At 39.4% G+C, this 24,475-nt stretch overlaps 1 protein-coding gene across 1 annotated transcript in view; it reads right to left on the bottom strand.

The window, feature by feature from the left end:
• The window catches only part of stab1 (stabilin 1), a 287,180-nt gene that overhangs the window by 165,031 nt on the left and 97,674 nt on the right, over positions 1-24,475 (bottom strand). Inside the window, exons 20-23 of the mRNA XM_060835476.1 lie at positions 20,790-20,888; positions 11,342-11,428; positions 9,371-9,482; positions 5,605-5,791 (exon numbers count right to left, since the gene is read on the bottom strand). Of these exons, the coding sequence (XP_060691459.1) occupies positions 5,605-5,791; positions 9,371-9,482; positions 11,342-11,428; positions 20,790-20,888 (485 nt within the window). The remainder of the gene's footprint in view (positions 1-5,604; positions 5,792-9,370; positions 9,483-11,341; positions 11,429-20,789; positions 20,889-24,475) is intronic.

Below are 24,475 nucleotides of genomic sequence, written 5' to 3' on the forward strand. Positions count from 1 at the left end.
TAACCCATAAAATGTTGGTGATAAGGGAATCAGCAATAGTAATGCCGTTGCACATCAAGGGGAGATTAGATTCTCCCTTGTTGGGAGATGGGCATCATCTGGCAACGCATAGTAAATATTATTTTTTACTTTTCAGCCTAAACCTAACTGTTGTCCAGGTCTTGTTGCATATTGGCATCATGTTACTGCAGGTTTGGGGACATCTGAATGGTACTGAATAGTCATCAGTAAATGTATCCATTTCTGACCTTAGGATAAGATAAAGATCATTGAAGAAGTAGACGATAATGGTTGGGCCTAAGATTCTACCCTGACAACTCTTGCAGTGATGTCCTGGAGCAGAGATGAATAACCTCCAACAACTAAACCTTTGACACAAGTCATTGGAGAGTTTTCCATTAATTCTCATTGACTCTAGTTTTGCTAGTGTTTCTTGATATCATGCTCAGTCAATACTATCTAATGTGAGGGTGTCACTCTTTCCTCCCACATTGAATTCAGTTCTTACATTAATGTTTGGATCAAGAGTTCAGGAGCTGTGGTTCTGGCGAAACACAAACAGAAATCAGAGAGTAAGTTACAGCTGTCTAATTGCTACTTGATAGTATTGTTGATAACTCCTTCTACTGTTTGCAAATGATCAAGAGGAGGCTGATACAGTAGTAATTGGCAGATTGGAGTGATCCTTCTTTTTTGTGGCCAGGACATTTCAGGACAATCTTCCATATTGTTGAGTAGATGCCAGTCAGTACTAATGCCTAAATATCATCAAGGCCCATAGTTCTTGCAGTACCCAGTGTCTTCAGCAGTTCTTAGATATCACTTGGATTGAAGTGAACTGGCTGAAAATTGCTATCTCAGATGTTGGGGACTTCCACAGAAAGCCAAGTTGGATCATTCACTTGGCATATCTGGCTGAAGATAATTGCAAATCCCTCAGCTTTTCCTTTTATCCTAAACTGCTGTCCACCCCCTTCATTAAGGATGGGGATGTTTATGGAGCTTCCACCTTCTGTTTAATTGCCAACCACAATTCACAACGATTGTGGAGCTTTGATCTGATCTGATAGTTATGGGATTACTTAGCTTTTTCTATTGTTGGCTGCTTTTACATTTTGATATGCAATTAGTCCAATGTTGTAGCACAGGTTGAAGTCTAATATTTTGGTATACAAGTGCTACTTTGGCATACTCTCCTACATTCTTACTTGAGCCAGGATTGATCCTTTGACTAGTTGTTGGTGATAGAGTTAGTGATATGCTGGGCCATGAGGTTACATATTGTGGTTGACAGACCACAGTACCTGCTAAGTACCAATTTTAAGCAGTTCTGGGTCTATTTCATCTAGCACAATATAGTAATGCCACAAAACACAATGGATGGTACACTCAGTGTGAAGTCAGGTGGGGGTCATTGTTTTCTAAACAAGATGCAGAGTCATTATTACCGACAATCTCATAGACAAATGCATCTTAATAGGTTGGTGAGGACAAGGTGTAGTAGGTTTTACTCTGTTCTTATTTCCCCAGGTCCATTCAGCTTTACCCTCTTGACATAGCTAGCTCTATTAGCAGTGGTGTTACTCAGCCCCACTCTTATTAATAAACATTTGAAGATATCTCTCAGAGCAGATTCTGTGTCCTTACCAGACACAGTGCTTCCTCTGTGTGGTTTTCAGCATGGAGGAATGTTGATTAATCAGTGTAGGAGGGTGGTAGGTGATAATCAGGAGGCGATTTATTGCCAATGTTTCACTCAATGCTATCAGACTTCATGGGAGTCTGGAGTCAATGTTGATTCAAACTGCAGTCAACTGTGCCAATGCTATTGGTCTGCCTTGCTAGTGAACAAGACATATCCAGGGATGATGTTGGTGGTATCTGGGACATTTGCTTTAAGGTATAATTCTGTGAGTATGATTATGTCAAGCTGTTGCTTGAGTAATCTGTGTGAAAGTTTTCACAATTCAGGCACAAGCCTCCAAATATTATTAAGGAGGACTTTTGGAGGGTTGACAGAATGGTGTTCTGTTATTGTTTCCTGTGCATAAGTTCACATGAGGTGGTTTGCCCAATTTTGTTTCTTTTTGACTTTTCTATCGCGTTTGATACAATTGACGGTCAATGGACAGCATAGACAAGATGCCAGGTCTTAACTGTTCTGGTAGCATTTTCATGTTCCATCAATTTGATATCAAATGTATATCAATTGTGGGTAACTGTAAGCAGCACTTTGATTTAACTTTACCACATGCACTTTTACCTGTGAAAACTTTTGCTCATTAACTTAGCTCTATTAAATTGCATTTGGCACAGGTAGTACAATTGTTTATCAAAAGAGTATAAAGGGACATTTACTGAAATCGTGGTGAGGAACATTAGACATGATGTACATGGTAACATTTCACACCGTGAATAAATCTAAGCTGAATAAGAATTAGCTCCAGCTCCAACTTTCACCAGTTCGATAATAGGAGTAAAATGTTACATGCAGTACTAACAGCAATTATTTCAGTATTAATAAAATGATTTAATACATTTTCATATTATATTAATTGTACTGTGTGTTAAAGATGCCAAATAAAGTTTGTTGGCTAACACATCAACAAGGATGCACAATTGCCAAGTTTTTAAAAAATGTTTTAGAAAGAATTAGAGTTTCGGTTTGAGTCCCATCTCCTCCGTTCATATTTAACTCTAATTTTAAGTTTTATTTTTCCTCAGAACTTTAGTTCTAATTTCTAGTAGTTCTAGGGGATTACTTTGGGAACACTGATCACAATTCCATAATTTTTAGCTTACTCATGAACAAAGACAAGAGTGGTCCAAAAGGAAGAGTTTAAATTGGGGGAAGGCCAATTATGCCAAGGTTCGGCAGGAGCTGAGGAATGTAGATTGGGAGCAGCTGTTTGAAGGAAAATCCACATTCGATATGTGGGAGGCTTTTAAAGGGAGATTGATTAGAGTTCAGGAGATTTCTATTCCTGTGAAAATGAGGGATAAAAATGGCAAGATTAGGGAACCATGGATGACAGGTGAAATTGTGAGACTAGCTAAGAGGAAAAAGGATGCGTACACAAGGTCTTGGCGACTGAAGAGAGACGAAGCTTTGGAAGAATATCAGGAAAGTAGGACCAATCTGAAATGAGGAATTAAGAAAGCTAAAAGAGGTCATGAGATTTCCTTAGCGAGCAGGGTTAAGGAAAACCCCAAAGCCTTTTATTCAGATATAAGGAGCAAGAGAAACTAGCGAAAGGGTTGGCCCACCCAAGGACACTGGAAGAAAGGTATGAGTAGAGTCAGAGAAAACAGGTGAGACTCTTAATGAGTACTTTGCATCGGTATTCACCGAGGAGAGGGACATGGCGGATGTTGAGGTTAAGGATAGATCTTTAATTACTCTGGTTAAGTTGGCATAAGGAGGGAGGATGTGTTGCGTATTTGAAAAGGCATTAAGGTGGACAAGTCCCCAGGTCTATCCATGTGATCTATCCCAGGTTACTGAGGGAAGCGAGAGAGGAAATAGCTGGGACTTTAACAAATATCTTTACAGCATCCTTGAACATGGGGGAGGTCCCAGAGGACTGGAGAATTGCTAATGTTGTCCCCTTGTTTAAGAAGGGTAGCAGGGATAATCCAGGTAATTACAATCTGTGAGCCTGATGTCAGTGGTAGGGAAGCTACTGGAGAAGATACTAAGGGATAATATATATACCTAATCGGAAAAAAATGGGCTTATTAGTGATAGGCAGCATGGTTTTGTGCAGGGAAGATCATGTCTTACAAACCTAATAGAATTCTTTGAAGAGGTGACAAAGTTGATTGATGAAGGAATGGATGTAAATGCTATATGCATGGACTTTAGTAAGGCGTTTGATACGGTAACCTATGGTAGGCTGATGAAGAAGTTGAAGTCACATGGGGTCCAGGGTGTTCTAGCTGGATCGATAGAAAACTGGTGGGACAGCAGGAGACAGAGTAGTAGTGGAAAGGAGCATCTCAAAATGGAGACCTGTGACCAGTGTTGTTCTACAGGGATCCGTGCTGGGACCCCTATTGTTTGTGATATACATAAACGATTTGGAGGAAGGTGTAGGTTGCCTCATTAGCAAGTTTACAGATGACACTAAGATTGGTGGAGGAGCAGACAGTGAAGGGGACTGTCAGAGAATACAGCAGAATATAGATAGAATGGAGAGTTGGGCAGAGAAATGGCAGATGGCGTTCAATCCAGACAAATGCAAGGTGATGCATTTTGGAAGATGCAATTCAAGAACAAACTATACAGTAAATGGAAAAGTCCTGGGAAAATTGTACAGAGAGATCTGGGTGTTCAGGCTCATTGTATGCTGAAGGTGGCAATGCAGGCCAATAGAACGATCAAGAAAGCATACGGCATGCTTTCCTTCATGGGACGGGATATTGCGTACAAGAGTTGGCAGGTCACGTTACAGTTGTACAAGATTTTGGCCACATTTGGAAAACCGTATACAGTTCTGTTCACCACATTACCAAAAGGATGTGGATGCTTTGGAGAGGGTGCAGAGGAAGTTCACCAGGATATTGCCTGATATGGAGAGTGCTAGCTATGAGGAAAGGTTGAGTAGATTAGGATTATTTTCATTGGAAAGAAGGAGGTTGAAATGGAATCTGATTGAGGCCTACAAAATCATGAGAGGTGTAGACAGGGTGGATAGCAAGAAACTTTTCCCGGAGTGGAGGAAAAGTGAGAGGGGAAAAGTTTAGGGGAGACATACGTGGAAAGCTCTTCATGCAGCACATGGTGGGTGCCTGAAATATGTTGCTAGCGTAGGTGATAGGGGCAGGAATGATAGCGTCATTTAAGACATGTCTATTCAGATACAAGAATGGGCAAGGAGCAAAGAGATACAAATCCTTAGGAAATAGGCAACAGGTTTAAATAGAGGATTTGGATCGGCACAGGCTTGGAGGGCCGAAGGGCCTGTTATTGCGCTGTGAGGTCCTTTGTTCTTCTTTGTTCTTCGGTCCAGTTGTTTGCTCTCAGTGGAAGGGAATACAAAAACAACTTCATTGCCAATGTCATGCATTCTGTATTTACTTTCTTTAAAGATTTTACACTATTGTAGTTCCAACCAAATTCATGATAATTTAGGAAGCAAGGATGCAGAACTATTTGGAGATTAAGCCTACCACCATTTCAGAAGCTGCAGAGCTAGTATAAACATAAGTTAAATATATAGTATCATCACTGGTGATAGGTGTCATTAAAGCATAAAAAATTATATAAGCATTTCCAGCATTTCTGCAGTAAAACAAAATTGTAATGTTGTAGATCTGTCAATGGCAATGTGCTTAATTGATTCATACAGTGAATCCACAAAACCAAATAACCATCATTACTGAACCTATTATCTGATCATGATTTGGCTTGCTGTTTGTTAGGACCTTGCTTTGCACATTTCCCACATAACAACTGGTTGTATTTCCAAAATATGTATTTTGACAGCAGCACAAGTTGAAGAAACACTCTATATTAGTGTAAGATTTTCCTTTCTTTATTTTAATGGCTGAAAATTTTGAAAGGTGATTATTATTTTGAAAGTTGTCATCTGTTTTTCTTACCTGGCACTGCCATTGTCATATTCACACACAGCAAATGCATGACAGAATTGGGATAATCCACTTGGACCACAAGACTCCGTCTCCTTGTCACAGAATGTACCTGTATATCCCTCGTCACAAGTACCAGGTTGACAAATCCCTCCATTTTCAGGTCTGTTATCACAAATTCCATGCAAACAAGGGCAATCTGGAAAGGACATTTACATCAACCACCACAGATATAAATGCAATTTCAACCTCTATGTACTCAGTTGCTCATTCTTTCTTTCCACCACACAAAAAAAAAATATTTTGTTAATAAAGGTACTGGTGAGATTTTTAAGAAAAAAAAGTGGCAAAAAAAAGGCAACTGTTTAAAGCAGTAGATTACAGTCCAACATACATGAAAGATGGTAGATGCAAGATCAAATTTGCTTTATTGATTTATCATCTTGCTGAGCTGTATGTAGAGCAGAGTCTGCTTCACTATCTTTCCAATAGTTTATTCAGACCTAGTTAACAGAAATCGACTTGGTTGAGTCATGAAAGGCTAATGGAATGCATTACATTGATGTCCCCAATATTTGAGCTTTAGGCATCAAGTACAATGTTCAACAATAATATTCATAAAGCTAATAAGATTTTTCCCATCAGAGAATAATATCTGTGGTATTAGTATACAGACAATTTTATAAAACAGCTACTGTAAATTGAAAATGCTAACAAATTCAGTGAACTTGTAAAGCTCTAAGCCTTTGCTGGGTCAAGTCATATTGCTGAAGTAAGAAATGCTGGAGATCACAGCAGGTCAGACAGCATCTGGAGAGAGAGCAAGCTAATATTTTGAGTCTAGATGATTCTTCATCAGAGCTGATGTAAAGTGTAGAGGGAATAGGGGACACTGATCTTAAATAATCAGATCACTTAAGCTGATCTATCAATATCTTTTCTTCACTGGCACCTTCACCTACTCCCCCTCAGTGTTTCCCCACCCCCAAACTATAACATAAATGCTGTCCCCTCCACACTTTACTTCAGCTCTGATGAAGAGTCATCTAGACTTGAAATGCTCCATGGACACTATCTGACCTGCTGTGATCTCCAGCATTTGTTGTTTTCAGTACAGATTCTAGCATCTGCAGTAATTTGTCCCCATTCTAAGACATAGTACTGTCCTGTTGATCAGCTCACTAACCTTAGATGTAGATATTATTCTTGGAGGAAACAAAAAACATTTTATTGCATTTTACTGGCTTGAGATCCATGTCAGATGAGATTTGTGGATTATTTCACAAGTATTCAATGTGTTAGCAGTGGAAAGAGTCATCCTTCACCAGAGAATCTTGGAGAATCAGAGGCAGCATAGACATTCTGTGAATACATCTTCTTATAGTCTACAAGAATTACTGGAATTGCTATATTTTTCTACCTGACTTAAACTAAATAAAACCACATGCAATATTAACCTCAGCAGGAAACTGCCAAGATTGATGGAATGATGGTTAGACACTGCATGATTTCACTCTCCATTGGAGAGTAACATGGGGTGGGATATAAAATCAATTTGTTGGCTTTCCATCTGGCAGGTTATGTTATAATGCTGGCATCTAATCCTATAAGTATTGATAATTGATAAAGGTTATGCACTGCTCATGATATTAACTACAAAACCAAACTGTACACTTAAAAGGTGACAGCAGAATGAATGTGAGTGAAAATTAGATTTGCAAATAGTCATTTGGTGGTATAAAACTTGAGTATTGCTGAAAATAAAGACGTTTTGTTGAAGCTTTTGCTGTTATCAGAACATTCAAGAATACCAATATAAAGGGAAACAAAATATATGAGAACAGAGTGCTGATTGGTTGGCAAGTGAACTCTGATTGACAGAGGTATAGAGAATGCACTAGTGGGATGATGACTGAAAAGACTGGTTTACACTTGAACAAAGCAGGTTGAATCTTATTGGTCGAGGCAAAGCCCTGAGGAGAAAAGGGCTCAAAAATAGAAGAAAAGGGTGGTGATGGAGGGTTGTTTTTCAGACTGGAGGCCTGTGACCAGTGGAGTGCCACAAGGATCGGTGCTGGGTCCTCTACTTTTTGTCGTTTACATAAAATGATTTGGATGCGAGCATAAGAGGGTACAGTTAGTAAGTTTGCACATGACACCAAAATTGGAGGCATAGTGGACAGTGAAGAGGGTTACCTCAGATTACAAGAGGATCTTGACCAGATGGGCCAATGGGCTGAGAAGTGGCATTTAATTCCGATAAATGTGAGGTGCTACATTTTGGGAAAGCAAATCTTAGCACAACTTAAACACTTAATGGTAAGGTCCTAGGCAGTGTTGCTGAAGTGCAGGTTCATAGCTCCTTGAAAGTGGAGTCGCACATAGATAGGATAGTGAAGAAGGCATTTGGTATGCTTTCTTTTATTGGTCAAAGTACTGAGTACAGGAGTTGGGGGATCATATTGTGGCTGTACAGGACATTGGTTAAAGTCACTGTTGGAATATTGTATGCAATTCTGGTCTCCTTTCTATCGAAAAGATGTTGAGAAACTTGAAAGGGTTCAGAAAAGATTTACAAGGATGTTGACAGGGTTGGAGGATTTGAGCTATAGGGAGAGGCTGAACAGGCTGGGCTGTTTTCTCTGGAGCGTCGGAAACTGAGGGGGTGACCTTATAGAGGTTTACAAAATTATGAGGGGCATGAATAGGGTAAATAGGCAAAGTCTTTTCCCTGGAGTTGGGGAGTCCAGAACTAGAGGGCATTGGTTTAGGGTGAGAGGGGAAAGACATAAAAGAGACCTAAGGGGCAACTTTTTCATGCAGAGGGTGGTACGTGTATGGAATGACCTGCCAGAGGATATGGTGGAGGCTGGTACAATTGAAACATTTAAGAGGCATTTGGATGGGTATATGAATAGCAAGGATTTGGAGGGTTATGGGCCAGGTGCTGGCAGGTGGGACTAGATTGGGTTGGGATATCTGGTTGTCATGGACGGGTTGGACCGAAGGGTCTGTTTCCATGCTGTACATCTCTATGACCCTATGACTCTATGAAAGAACCAGGAAATGGCTGTCACCTATTTTATTTAGTTGAAACAAGTGTAGTATGCACAGGTTCCATTTGCAAAGAACAGGACCCTTTGTATTAATCTATCGAGCTTCCAGGCACAAAGTACAGCCTATATAAGCATGCCAGCTGATACACTTCTGCCAATCAGCATTTTATTCTCATACAGTATAAAATATTGTTTCTGTTAAATTAGTATTCTTGCAAATGTCCTGATGAGGACAAGATGAAATGTTTTAACAAATTGCGTCTTTTCTCAGCAATATTCAAAATGAATTACAATATACTGCAAACTTTGTTTCACTGACATCTTATGAACTAACACTCTTAATAAACCAGCAAAAATTATGTTCCTCAAATACCACAAAGTTTACTGCATTATTGTGATCTCTGCAATGTCCGAGTAGTCAGTTGAAAGTGCAAGTGAGAAGGATCTCCGCTGGTAACTTTTATCTAAACTCAAAGTTACATTATTTAAATGATTATGCCATAAATAAGGTATAAAAGTGATGTGTATAGACTCATGCATTACATTTCTATTACTCAGTATGTGTTTTAAAATTGAATATATGGACTTCTTGATTATCTGGAATATTTAATCAGCCAGTACACTCCTGGTCCCATAGGTACAAGTTAATAAAATGCTTGCTGCATTTTCTCCTTGTAGCAAACCCATATTGACAATGATTGTTAATTTTGTAATTCACTGACCTTGGTCGCAGTTTTCTCCATGTTTGTTATCACCAGAACAAATGTGACAGGCAATTCCTTTAAAACTTGAATAACACTTGCATGAGCCATCTCCTTCTAAGCCATCAAGGCACTAAGAACAACAAAATTAATGATTTATTATTGTTAAATTTAAAGATTTCTGTCACTAGATTAGATTAGATTAGATTACTTACAGTATGGAAACAGGCCCTTCGGCCCAACAAGTCCACACCGACCCGCCGAAGCGCAACCCACCCATACCCCTACATTTATCCCTTACCTAACACTACGGGCAATTTAGCATAGACAATTCACCTGACCCGCACATCTTTGGATTGTGGGAGGAAACCGGAGCACCCGGAGGAAACCCACGCAGACACGGGGAGAATGTGCAAACTCCACACAGTCAGTCGCCTGAGGTGGGAATTGAACCCAGGTCTCTGGCACTGTGAGGCAGCAGTGCTAACCACTGTGCCACCGTGCTGCCCCCACTGTGCCACCGTGCCGCTACTGCCACCATAATAGTAACATGCAGTTACATGTGCCTCTTAGGACCACAAAATACCTCAAGATCCTTCATAGAGATGCGATGACAAAGGACATTGAATGAAAAAAGAGAGATTAGAAAGAGGAAGCTAAAAGTTTGGAAACTTTTGTTGGACTGACAGGTTTCAAAGAAGGAGATATAAGAATGGGACTGTTTTGAAAGGGATTATGGGACAGGGTCCACATCTGTGAAGACTGGGTCACCAATGATGGAATGAATGGGAAAAAGTGGCACACAAGAGGTCAGAATCAAAGAGCTATGCAGTAAATACAGATTGTATAACTGAATAAGGTTAGACAGAAAATGATTGGCAAAGCCATGCATGGCTAAGAATTTTAATTTTGAGATGAGGTCTGGAAGCCAATGTCAGCTCAGTATGCTGCTAAAGACTGAGGTATTTTATCAAGCCCTGAGCTTTCTAGTTTGAGCAACGCTAATTGCACATTGCAGAGTCTACACCTGACAATGAATCGAGACTAACTATGACGGCAAAATGCTTTGTGACTAAGATTGTCATTGCATTGTTTCAATATAGTTGTCATTTGTCAGCTCGCATTTTTCCCAGGCCCAATGATCTGCCACTCCTTTATCAATGCCTTTCCAATCATCTTAAGGGCGAGGATGTTTGGTAATGATTGCACAATGTTCAACAACATCCAAGAATCATCAGATACTGAAATGGCTCATGTTCATATGCAGCAAGTTCTGGACAACGTCTAGGCTCAGGCTGATAATGGCAAGTCACATTTGTACCACACAAGGGGGCAGCAAGGATCATCTCCAACAAGACAGAATCTAACAATGTAGGTCAAAGGCTGGGAATTCTGCAGTGACTAACTTAACTCCCCAATAACTGGCCAGTATCTACAAGGCACACATTAGAGGTGTGATAAAATACTCTATACTTGCTTGGGTTGGTGCAGCTACAACAAAACTTAAAAACCTTGATGCCATCCAGGACAAAGCACCCCACTTGTTTGACACTGTATCTACCACTTTCTACATTCTCTCCCTTCACCACTGATGCACAGTAGCACCATCTAACATTGCAGAAACCCAACAGACCCCTCTGAAACACCTTCCAAAAGATGTCCACCGCCTAAGAAGACAAAGATGGAAGATACATGGCAGCATTACCAACTGAAAGTCACACACCATTGTCACTTGGAGCTATATTCCTGCTACTTCATTGTCACTGGGTCATGTTTCTGGAATTGCAACAGTATTGTACCAACAGCAATTGTTTCACTGACATCTAATGAACTAACACTCTTAAGATGTTTTAAGATGGCATCTTCTTTTCAGGTATTGAGGGATGGGCAATAAATTCTGGCATCATCTGCTATGCCCAGATCCCATGGATAGATTAAAAAAAAGACTTACACTTGAAGAATGAATTAAGACTGAATTTTCCAGAAACTTACTTGTCCGTGTCCATAACATGGATTTTTAAAACCACCTAAGCAAGGCTTGCAATCTGGACCAAAGAACCCCTTACAGCATCCTGGTTTCTATACAGAAAAAAAGACATAAGATTTTAAACACATTTTAAAAGATCATAAACATTCTTTCAGTGACAGTATAATACATATTATTGTACATAAATGCTACATTCTCCTTCCCAATAGATCAACATTGGGTGAATGTTAACTCTCCACCTAAGAATGTGGATAATCATGGGTGAAAATGGCAGGGAGCCAATTGCATTCAATACTAGACCATCTTGGTGGTGGCTTCAGTATATTTTAATGATCAGTCCTCACTTATAGCATATTGTTCACTGCTTGGGCAGATGGGGGAGCTAGCAAGACAAAATAGCAGGGTCTAGACACCATCTGCCAGTACAAGGTAAGGGGTGGGGGATATATGAAACTACAAGGACTATTTTGTGGATATAAAGAGTTATCCCAAGGCAACATTAATCTCCTTCTTTCTGGAGTCTGGAGGACTTCTAGTCCATTAATAAAAATCTTTGACTTATTCCCTGCTGGTTTTACTGAACAGGCCCTTATTCAGTAGGGAGTCATCACCTTTCTGTGGATATTAAAGGATCTCAAATATCTGATGTTTGAGATTAAAATGCAATGTTTTACTAATGTGTCTTCAGCTTGCCATAGTCATGTGTCCTCTACCATTATAGTCAGTTCAATAAAATAAAGTAAAAATCAAACTATTGCCCTGTAAACTCATAATAGTTTGAGTGGAATGGAGATTGAGGGTTCAAGAACTGTAGAGAAGCACAGCTACTAAAAGAGGAATATAGAAATGTTCAGAGCAGCTGAAAGCTGCTAAAAGCCACAGTAAGTTAAAGAAAAGAGCAAAGAAGCAACCATTATTGAATGCATTGGTCAATAGAATGGCAACAAACTTTACTCTCAACGCCAGTTGAAATGAAAGGCGATGCGAAGCAGAACTGGCAGTTTTCCAAGGGTATCAATTTGTGACAGATTTAACTTACAAACCAGAGTAACTATAAGTAGTTACTTTTTTATTACTGAAGAGGAGAGATTGCTACAATGTGTATGCCGCCCTAAATATCTCCGAAAAACAACAAAACAACGGACAGCAAAAACTTTGAAAGCTTTGAACTCTTTGAACTCGAAATTATATTATTAATTGTGTGAGTTCAATATTAGGGTTTAAGGTGAAAAAGAATCTATTGATCAATATATGACCGCATTAAAACAGCTCACAGAATCATGTGAATTTGCGCAACTAATTAGAGACAGAGTTTCATTAGCAATAACAGGTGTTGCAGAGAATGTCTGAGAAAGGAGGAACTTATTCTCAGAAAGGAGACTGACAAGTAGAAGTGGTGAGATTGTAAATCAATAGCTGGAACATATTAGTGGCAGAATGAGCCAGAATTTATATTCCAATTTTCCAAGCCAAAAGATCAGAAAAGTCACACGGGCAGGATGAAAATACTGAGAAAGAGATTACACAAAGAAAAAGCTAGCATGTCCAGTGTGGGGAAAACAGTGTCCTCACTGCAAGAAACTGAATAATTTTGCATAAGTGTTTTATTAAAAGAAATCATAACAAGCATGTACAGATCTCCACTGGGAGCTGAGGTAGTAGTTGAACATTCTGATGAATCACTCTTCACCATATAAAATGATAGCTCAGTCACGTCGATTGGTGAGACATTGTGCAAATGTGCAGAGATTGCAGAAGGAGTACGTCAAATCAACATAAAATGTCAAATTGATATTTATATAACATTTGGATCTTCACAGACCTCCAAAATGAAATTCTGAAAAGTAAGGTTGAGGCTATATATATGGCAAAAAAAAACTTATGCCAAAAAGACAAATCATTTTGAAAGCCCTAACTGAGCAAAGACAAGAATGGACATCTGGACTTACTGATCATAAAAAAACCAACAAAAGCCATTCATCTCAGCTGGAGCAAATCTAAGGATTTCACTAGTAACCCTCAACATGCCAAAAACGACTTGTAAAGTGTTGCAGCACATTGCGAATTGTTCCACAGTCAATGGTTAGTGGAGTGCAAAAATGAGTTAAAGGTCTACAATGTTTTCCTGGACACAATCATCTTGAAGTAAACGAGGTGAAACAATTCAGCATCAGCAAAAGAGAGTGCTAGCTGCCCTCAAGACCAGGCTGAAAGATAACCTGATGGAAAAGAAGGTACTAATCAAGAAAGTGGCAACTCCTACAGGATGGTTTAGTAGCATGTTTGTTGTGAAATGACTTGGAAATCTGAAAGATGTATTTGTCTCCGAGGAGTACATGAACAGGAAGGGTTTAGAGGGCTATGGGCAAATGTGACTAGGTTACTTCAGGATATCTGGTCAACGCAGACGAGTTGCACCAAAGGGTCAGTTTCAGTGCTGTATAGTTCTATTATCTAAATTAAGCTCTGAAGAGATTTTGCCACAGCTGGCAGAGGGAAAAATCTTTACTATTCAAAATATTGCTGGGATGTGAAGCTAGATAAAAGTAGCAGCTTTCTAACTATATTCTAAATGCTGTTCAGCGGATACAAAAGATTGCACAAAATGTTTGGCATTTCCATGGCTCCACTGGGAGTATCAATGCAGACAGTTAAGATCTTCCCAGAGTGGAACTGCAGGGGAGGTTGCTAGTGTATGTGTTTAGGGACATAATGAAAGAAACCATTGCTAACAACAATCAAAATCCAGTTCAACTACTGGACAAATCTTGTCAGATGAACCTGAAAAAGAGTAAGAAAAAAGCGCAATTAAAGATGCCTGAAAGTAAGTCTGTATGTCATGTACCGACACCAAAAGGTCTTCATACAGATCACAAAAAGCGAGAGTTGCAGCAGCAATGCAGAAGTCAACAGATATAAAAGCAGTACAATGATTTGCTGATTTTGTTAACTATTCAGCCAAGATTTTGCCCAATTTACTGTTATACTGTGAACCATTTGCCAACTCACGACCAATGATGTTGAGTGATATTGAGGCAAAAAGCAGCTTTCACTAAAATCAATTAACTTGTGATAGCAACGCCAGTGCCGAAGTATTAAGAGGGTTTTTAGTCTTTTATGTATTTGGGCATTATTGCAAAAGGCAACATTTGTTTCCTATCCCTAATTGCCCTTGAAATGAATGGCTTGCTGAGCCATTTAAGCTGGCAATTAGGAGTCAATCACATTGTTGTGGATCTAGAATCAGAGCAGATTTCCTTCCATAAGAGACATTATTGAATCATATGGTATTTTACAATAATTGATTAAGGTTTCACAGTCACCGTTATTGAGACTAGCTTTCGTACTCCAGATGTATTTATTTATTTTTCTTTATATCTAAAGTGATTTCACATGTATTCCAGATTCATATATCTTTAATCAATCTATTCACACAGGTTATGACACAGCACTGGAGCAAGTGGCACTTGAACCTGGGCCTTCTGGGTCAAAGGTAGGGACACTAGAACATAGAACATTACAGCGCAGAACAGGCCCTTCGGCCCTAGATGTTGTGCCAACCTGTGAACTATTGTCAGCTCGTCACCTAACTATCCCATCATCATTCAAGTGCCTATCCAAGCTTTGTTTAAATCTCCCAAATGTGGCTGAGTTAACTACATTGGCAGATAGGGCATTCCTCACCCTTACCACTCTCGGAATAAAGAACCTGCCTCTGATATCTGTCTTAAGTCTATCACCCCATAATTTGTAGTTATGCCCCTTCATCATCATCCTAGGAAAAAGACTTTCACCGTCTACTCTATCTAATCTTCTGGTCACCTTGTATGTCTCTATCAAATCCCCTCTTAGCCTTCTTATTTCCGATGAGAACAGACCCAAGTCTCTCAGCCTTTCCTCATAAGACCTTCCCTCCAGATCAGGCAACATCCTGGTAAATCTCCTCTGCACCTTTTCCAATGCTTCCACATCCTTTCCGAAATATGGCGAAAAGAACTGTACATAACATTCCAAGTGCGGCCGCACTAGTGTTTTGTATAGTTGCAGCATGATATTACGGCTCCGGAACTCAATCCCTCTATCAATGAAACCTAACAAACTGTATGCCTTCTTAACAGCACTATCAACCTGGGTGGCAACTTTCAGGGTTGTATGTACATGGACTCCAAGACCCCTCTGCACATCCACACTACCAAGAATCTTTCCATTGACCCAGTACTCTGCCTTCCTGTTATTCTTCCCAAAGTGCACTACCACACATTTAGCTGCACTGAACTCCATTTGCCGCTTCTCAGCCCAATTCTACAGAATATCCAAGTCCCCCTGCAACCTGTAACATTATTCCAAACTGTCCACTACTCCATCGACTTTAGTGTCATCTGCAAATTTACTCCTTCATCCACCTATGCCTGCATCTAAGTCATTTATAAAAATGCCAAACAGCAGTGGTCCCAAAGCAGATCCTTGTGGCACACCACTAATAACTGGACACCAGGGTGAATATTTTCCATCAACCACCACTCGCTGCCTTCTTTCAGAAAGCCAGTTTCTAATCCAAACTGCTAATTCACCCTCAATCCATGCCTCTGCATTTTCTCCAACAGCTACCATCTAGAACCTTATCAAAGGCTTTGCTGAAGTCCATGTATACCATGTCAACTGCCCTACTCTCATCTGCATGCTTGGTCACCTTCTCAAGAAACTCAATGAGGTTTGTGAGACATGACCTGCCTTGATGAATCCATGTTGACTATCTGAAATCAAATTTTTGTTTGCTAGATGATTATAAATCTTATCTCTTATAATTCTTTCCAAAACCTTTCCTACAACAGAATTAAGGCTCACTGGTCTATAATCACCTGGATCATCTCTACTGCCCTTCTTGAACAAGGGCACATTTGCAATCCTCCAGTCCACTGGTACTAAATTTGTAGACAATGACGACTCAAGTATCAAAGCCACAGGCTCTGTTATCTCTTCCCTAGCTTCCCAGAAAATCCTCGGATAAATCCCATCCGGTCCAGGGGGCTTATCTACTTTCACTCCTTCTAGAATAGAAAACACCTGTTCGTAACTAACATCAATCTTTTCTAGTCTAATATCTCGTACCTACTTCTTCTCCTCTACAATATTCTCCTTTTCCTGAGTGAAAACTGATGAGAAATGTTTGTTTAGCACCTCTCCAATCTCCACAGGGTCCACACTCAACTTCCCACTTCTGTCTTTGACTGGCCCTATTTCTACCCTAGTCATCCTTTTATTCCTCACATACCTATAGAAAGCTTTAGGGTTCTCCTTTATACTATTTGCTAAAGATTGCTCGTGTCCTCTGCACCACCACCACTGCACCACAAGAGCCTTTCCTCTTGCCGATTTATTCATGAACAGGAGTGGTTAACACTGGCTAGGCCAGCATTTATTGCATCCCTAATTGCCAAGAAGGCAGTTAAGCATTGACCACATTGCTGTGGGTCTGGAGTCACATCTCAGCCTGACCTGGTAAGGATGGCAGATTTCCTTCCCCGCAGAACATTAGTGAACCACAAGCAAGAATTGACAATAGCTACATGCTTGAAATTAGGCCAGCTCTCTGCTCCCTATTCCAGATTTATTGATTGAATTTAACTTCTACTCAGCTGTTGTGGTGGGATTTAAACCAATGTCCCCCTCACATTACCCTGAGCCCAATGAAGGGCTTCCTAATGAAGGGCTTTTACCTGAAACGTTGGTTTTCCTGCTCCTCGGATGCTGCCTGACCTGCTGTGCTTTTTCAGCACCACACTCTTGACTCTGGTAGACTAAACCAGTAACCTTCCCACAATGCCACCATTTCTCCATGAATCATGTCAATTAAGAAGTCACCTTGGAGCATGATGCCCATTGAGACAGGACTTGGAGTAACACTAGTGCAGCAAGGAGAACGGATTAGATTTGCATCTAGGGTATTAATGCAAATAGAACAACAAATTGAGAAAGGATGGCCTGACCATTGTCTTTGCTTGTAAACATTTTCATCAATATCTGCTTGAGTCTGACCCCAAACCACTTCTATGTATTTTTCTTTTAAGATCCACTAGTATCACCCAAAATATCTACAAGAATGTTACAGAGATATCATCTAGACTAGACATTTAAACAAAGGCAATGGATGCAGCACTTCATTGAAACAAGTAAAGGATGCTATATGACAGTGATCTTCCAGAACCAATGTGAAGCAGCCACTTGACATTAACCCTTACACAAATCAATTGAACTACCCAACAAGATACAAGTCTTCATGTGCTGCAAGAAGTTTGGATGAAACGATGATGTGAAAGTATGAAAGGCACTCCTGTGCTCACAAGGGAATATTGGGCAAACAGAAATGAATTGACAGCCCAAGATGCACACAACAGAAGAGATAGAGTCATTATCCCTGCAGAAAGATACTAAGGTGTATCCATGCAAGGAATTGAGTCAAATCTGAGGAAGGCAGGAGAAGTGCTCTATTGATTAAAAGTGAGCAATGAAATCATGGACTATATTAGGCAGTGCACATAGACCCCATCGGTCTCAAAAGAACTGATTACTTTATCACCATAGAGGAGACAGACTAGCTGACTTCAACGTACATCTCGGAGAAAGACCAGCTGACTTTGACAACTACCAGTGAAACTGTAAAATGCCTGAAAATGCACTTACAGCATTGTGATGTGCAACAATGGACCTCAGTTTACAAGTGACAAATTCATGAGAACAATCGAGTACTTAGTATGGTAACTTGGTTAGCCACGTAAGTGATCATACATGCAATATGTTTGCATAGAAGAGGAGATATTTGGGATAGAACTTCAAAACTGTACTCTTGTGCCTCTTAGCTTACCATAGTTATGTATTTATTATGTGACACAGACTTTTGTCCTGTCAGTTCGTAACAGTATATGTTAATGAGGCTAGTGCCTGAGTCAATTGGGTTCCTCAGTTGCCTATAAAAAGGCTCAGGTAAGATGACAGTGGCAGAGAATTGGGTAGAAACAGCTTGGTAACTTCACAGTCATACAGTGGTTGCGTACCTATCTTTCCTATCAGTGCAGTAGGTTCATTTTTCCCCCTATTTTCATTGTTCTCTTCTTCATGTTCTACATTTTCCACAACAAGAAGGGAGATATGCAATTTGCTTCCAGGCTTCAGGTGATGAAGGCCTGTTGAAACCCACCTTGATTCATCCACCTGTTTTCCTTCTGTTTATCTAAGTAAGTCCCTGCCTTGCCTTGCCTGGTATTTGGTTAAGATGGAGAAGGTCACATGCAACTTACAGATAAGATATTGAATCAAATCTGGCTGTACCACTCCCCAACTAACACGTAGAAAGTTCCTCTGTCACCCCAGATTTTGTGTGCTCACGGTTTTTAGTGAAATGATAAACAAATTCCAAAAAAAGGTTTGCTAAAAGCTTAGAACAGGCAAAAATCACAGAACTAAGAAAAAACAAAACCAGCAAAGTATTTAATTTGCTCTTGCCCATTTTGGTTCATTTTGTGTTATTGCCAGAAGTTACAAGTTAAAGTGATTTTGATATTTCTGACTGTTCCACAAACAAATGGCAACCAGAGTGAAGTACAACTGTGGTATAAACAATTAGTGAAGTAAGCATTTGAGAGCAAATGTGGAGTTCCATGTGCAGTCACCACTTCGCCCCCTTGCAGCCTCTGCACAAGTGTAATTTATGGTTACCCTTTCACATCACACAAATAATGTCAATGGTGTTATTCCTAAATATGATACACTCTAAAATAATTGGAACCAAAACCATAAGGAAGTTTAGGATGCAGGCCTTATAAATAGAGCACAAAAGATTAGGTGTTGGGTTCATGATTGTTCCTAATGTTGTGTGTTAAGCCAGACGACATACATCACTAAGTATAAATGGAAGAAATGGCACTAGACATCTTTGCTATTGGGATGATTTCCAAGACAAGAGGTAGCCCTGCACACAGGATCGAGTTATCTAAAACAAAACTCTCCATTGAAAGGATAAAAAACACAATATGGGATTAGTCAAATATTAGATAGAGGAGGACAATATTGTAAGCTTGAAGTGTATACAGATTTGAAAGCAGAGGGCAGTATTTAAGGAGAAAGACAGTGAGAGGGAGCTAAATAAGGAAATGTGGGCAAGGATGTCAAGTCTTCTCTAACATGCCTGGGTATGTCCATGACCATGTATGGAGGGAACTGTCAACTGCAATTGAAATATGCCTCACATACAGACAATGTCACAAGCTGCATCTTGTGGCCCATCAAAAGAAAGTTGTAAATTAAGAAAGATGGCAGCAGTACCCTCCAAAATACAGAATACCCAGCCAAACAACTAATGCATGGGGCAAAGTACAACAATGTTTAGAAGAAGATGCAAAACAAAAATCTGCACATACACCAATATCTACCTACCTTTAAAAGACTTTCTTGAATAGGACAGACCCTGGGATCCCTGAAGCACCCATTTCAACTGGGCAAGCAATAGGTTGTTGGCAGTCCCTCACCACCAGTTCAAAGTTCGGGCAAGGGGCCTAATGTAAATAAATATACAATTAAAGTGAGGGATGCACATGCTGGAAGCACGGCCTCATTTATTGGCCCAGAAGTTGCCTGCTAAGAAATTGGGTGCACTACAAATCAGGCAAGTACAGGCAGGGACTTAATTCCCCAACCCTACTCCTCTTCACCCTTCCCTTGAAGCAAGGCATTCAACACTTTCATGGACTGTTGTTAAACTTACTTTGGAACTTTATACTATAAGTGATTATTAAGACAGAATTGCTCACATTTATGAAGGAAGCAAAAAAGTATTTGAAAAAGGAGAGATATAAAGAATATGAAAATAGTCAAGGAAATAGAATTTGTGTGGGGAATTCCTAATGGAGAGTGAATATTGCCACTGTCATGAGGGGCCCAATCACCTCCTTCCTTACTGGAAGTTCTATGATTCTACAACATTTATAGAAATGAAACAGCTGTTGATAATTCAAAGCAGCCCGCTCTTTGCTTCTGACATAGCAATGACTGGTCACAAACTGAAAGGAAATCATATGTTCTACAATAACAACACTATCATTTTACACTACGCTCCACCTGCCAATAAAAACAGTGCAACTCTGTGTCCTCAATATCCTTAATTCTCCAGTGAGCGGTGCCTCAATCATTATGTCAAAACTCACTAATGATGCACCAGCCTACAACAAGTTGAAAATGGCACACTTTCTTTCATCAGCATAATGCCTGAAGGTTATCACTTAACATTTTTTGCACACAACTATTTGGTTCCTTGCATTGTAAAAGACTGTTAAATTGTTTGTACTGTTTTTCAAACCCCAAATGACATAATTTACCATGGCACAAGGTCAGATGAATAATGTGCAGCTTATCAATTAATTATTCATTACAGTAGACATGACGCAAATGTAAGATACTTACAACAATGGTCTGGTTGCAATGTCTAGCACAACCGGAGTTCCGACTATAGATAACATCATCAATTGACTTATCGTACACACAATTTTGTACATATGTTTCCTGTGGATACAAAAGGCTTGCTATGAATAAGTTACTCTGTAAACCATGCATATGAATACTCAACACAAATTTATTTAATCATATGTAATATTGCAAATTATTTGTGTTCATTAAGTTCACAAATGATGCAAATATTACAATATATCTGTCAGATTAAAGTATGCTCTTTTATACCATATGGTCCCTTATTGTACTTTTTAAAATGTATTTTCAATAACCTTTAAACGGCTAAAAATGGTGTGTGTTTTACATATTTATATTAAACTGCTCTGTCTGAGATTGATATATTTATTGTAACACCATTGTTAAAACACCAAACAAAGGAATTCCATATTAACTTATTTCATGACTTGGATTATGTCACTACATATGAACCTAATTAATGCAATATGCAGGGAAGTACATGCAAAACATGTAACAGTTAATAATTGTTCAGTCTCTTGATGCAACTGAAGAGAATTCTCTACCATTTTGCTTTTTTTTCAGGAAGTGACATTTGATATTTTTATTTGAATCTTAGATCTCTCCACATTACACAGCAGATAATAGCAGAAATAAAACACATTTATTCAGATGTGGCTTTGTTCAGACTCAACAATCTGTGGCCAAGTGGCTACTTTTTTTCATTCTTGGAATGTGGCTAATCTGACAAGGCCAGCAGTGATTACCCATCTTTAATTTTCTTCAGCTGTTAGGGATAGTGTTTTTGGATTTTGACCCAGCAACAATAAATGAGTGTCAAATATTTCCAAGTCAGCAAGTGTGTAACTTGCTGGGGGTCTTGCTTGTGGATATATTCCTCTGTGTCTATTGCCTCTGTTCTTGTTTGAGAGGGCTGTAAGTTTGGAAAGTAAGGCAAATTGTCTCCCCTGGAGATCATTCATAAATGAAAAGGGCTTTTACAATCATCAAGGAGTTTAATGACCATTATTATTGCAATTAGCATTTTAAGCTAAATTTATTAATTACTTGAATTTAAACTGATTATGGTGGGATTCTAACTCACATTTCTGAAACATTAGTGCAGATCTTTGGATGACCACTCCAGGAACATTATCACTACACTTACCATCCCCATGTTCTCCTGATATTTTCCCACTGTGATTTTAAACTATCACACAGTGTCTTTTTATTGTTGTGTTTTTTTTAAACTGGGGACTGAATTGAGAAGGAACTATTTAAAAATAGTGTTTGAAAGAGTGCTACAGTTTATAAATCAAGTGACCTGCCTCCATGTCAGGAATTGTAAATGACTGCTTGAACAAGCAGTAATTGAAGTTCAGATTTAGACGATCTGAGCCGAGAATGTGTCCTGATGCAGCTCTTGTTGGCAATAAAGTCTGTGGACTAGTGATAGTTATCAATGACAAAGACCTTTTGCTTCCCAATAACTGTTTGATTGATTGGTGGCTGAGTAGCTTGAAGCTGGAAATAAGTTACACAGACACAGAGTGAGAGGATTAAGAAGTGAGCAAATCTTCTCCTTGCCCAGAAGCTGCATGGTCTCTACTGTCAAGAATTCAGTTTAAAACCTCAAGAAAATCAGTTACCTTTCTTGCAGCAGGTGTTGCAAGCTGTGACTTTTGAATTGATAAATGAAAGCTATTTTCTGAGTAAATAACCACTCTGTAACTCTTACAAACCAGTGGAAGCATTTAGAGGAGGACACCAGAACTCCAAGGAGTCTGTTTGTCAAAGAAGGACCATCTCAACTTCGGAACTAGATTGCAAAGACTACTGAACCAGATTTCCAGTTTTTCTACCTCTACCAATAATCTATTTTCCCTTTTGGTTGGCTGTGTGACTAAGGAGAAGATTATGAAGGGATTAGAGTTTTAGTTAGTCATGATATATGCCAATGGTTTATATCTGTTTACCTGTAGCTATAGTCTAATTACCTTAATAAATAATTATTCTTGACTATACAGAAACTTTGGTCTAAAAGTCAGGTAAATTTGAGAACCGTGTGTACTTTTAAAACAAAATTAACAATGGATGCAACTCTGAGAATATTTACGTGCATAATCTCAATGGGACATAACAAAACCAACAACTTGAAGATACAATAAAGTAACTCAATATGTTGGGCCATCTTTCCACTCCTGCTTCTTCCGACTGATAATGTCTCCCAACACGTCTCTACAATATAATGGCAATTCATATGAAGGTTATGAGTATAATTTATCCAGTTGCTTATATATCTTAATGAGCTTTAATGCAATTCACTCTGGAATTCTCTGTGCCTAAAGTAGCTATGTGGCATGTGTGGTACAAGACCCTTACTTTGGTTGTACATCTTGCTAGGAAATTAACCCCTTGCATTGAGCAGGTCATTCTCATTATCTCCTCTTTACTCTTCATGGGATATGGGAGTCACCGGGAAGGTCAGTATTGACCATCCCTCATTGCCTTTGAACTTGCAGCCATTCACAGGGCAGTTAAGGATCAACCTTATTTTTGTGGATTCAGACTCATGTGTCAGACAGACTGGAAAAGGATGGCACTAGTTAAGGATGGCAGATCTATTTCCCTAAAGGACATCTTTGCTGGTCTGCATTGCAATACAGTCCATTGAATCCAAAGGAAAATTGACTTAGACAATTATACTGTAGGCAAATCATATAATCACTATAATGTGGAAGCAGGGCACACAGCTCCTCTGAACAACAGCTCATCCTTCCCTATCTCTGTAGTCCTCCATTTCCCATGGCTAATCCACCTAGCCTACACATCCCTGGACACTAAGGGAAATGTAGCATGGTCAATCCAACTTATCTGCCTCTTTTGACTGTGTGTTACCATCTTACGCACAGCAATGTAATAGAATTAGCAATCAGATTAAAATGTTGAGGGGCTCTTGTGGTGTTGTGGCAGTGGTCCTACCTGTGGACTAGGAGGCCTGGGTGCAAATCGTACAGGTGTGTAATGTGTTGCGAAGAAGGATCACTGGACCTGAAACATTAACTCTGCCTTCCCTCCACAGAGATTGCCAGACCCACGGGGGTTTTCCAGCAATTTTCTGTTCTTGTTTCTGATTTGCAGCATCTGCAGTTCTTTCTTTTGTGTATAATAACATGTCTGAGCAGGTTAATTAGAAAATAATTAGAATTGACCGGATCCTCTATCTTTGTGAGTTTGGTGGAGAGATTAATTTTTTGCTGGGTATTCTTTTGCCATTTTAGAAAAGTGCCATGTTTTTATGTCTACCTGACATACCAGATGAGGCCTCAATTTAATATATGATCCAAAAGATGACATCCCTGACAGTGCAACTTTGTATTAACATTGCATTGATTGATGCTTGAACCAGAAGCAAAAATGCCAACCTGAGGCAAGAAACTGAAAGATTTCTGATGAAAAGTTCATTGACATAAAACATAACTCTGTTTCTCTCCCCACGGACCTACTGTGTACTTTCTCGCTGTTTTTGTATTCATCACTTAAAAATGTAACTGATGAAGATTGCTATCCATACAAAGCATATCTGGCAGAGGAACATTGTAGTCAAACTTTCTCAACATGTTTGTTGACTTGGGTCTTCTCAGTGTGAAATATATTGCCATTAGAAAAATTAAAATGTTCAGAAT

The sequence above is a fragment of the Hemiscyllium ocellatum genome, chromosome 14 (genome assembly GCF_020745735.1).
Source record: "Hemiscyllium ocellatum isolate sHemOce1 chromosome 14, sHemOce1.pat.X.cur, whole genome shotgun sequence".
NCBI lineage: Eukaryota > Metazoa > Chordata > Chondrichthyes > Orectolobiformes > Hemiscylliidae > Hemiscyllium > Hemiscyllium ocellatum.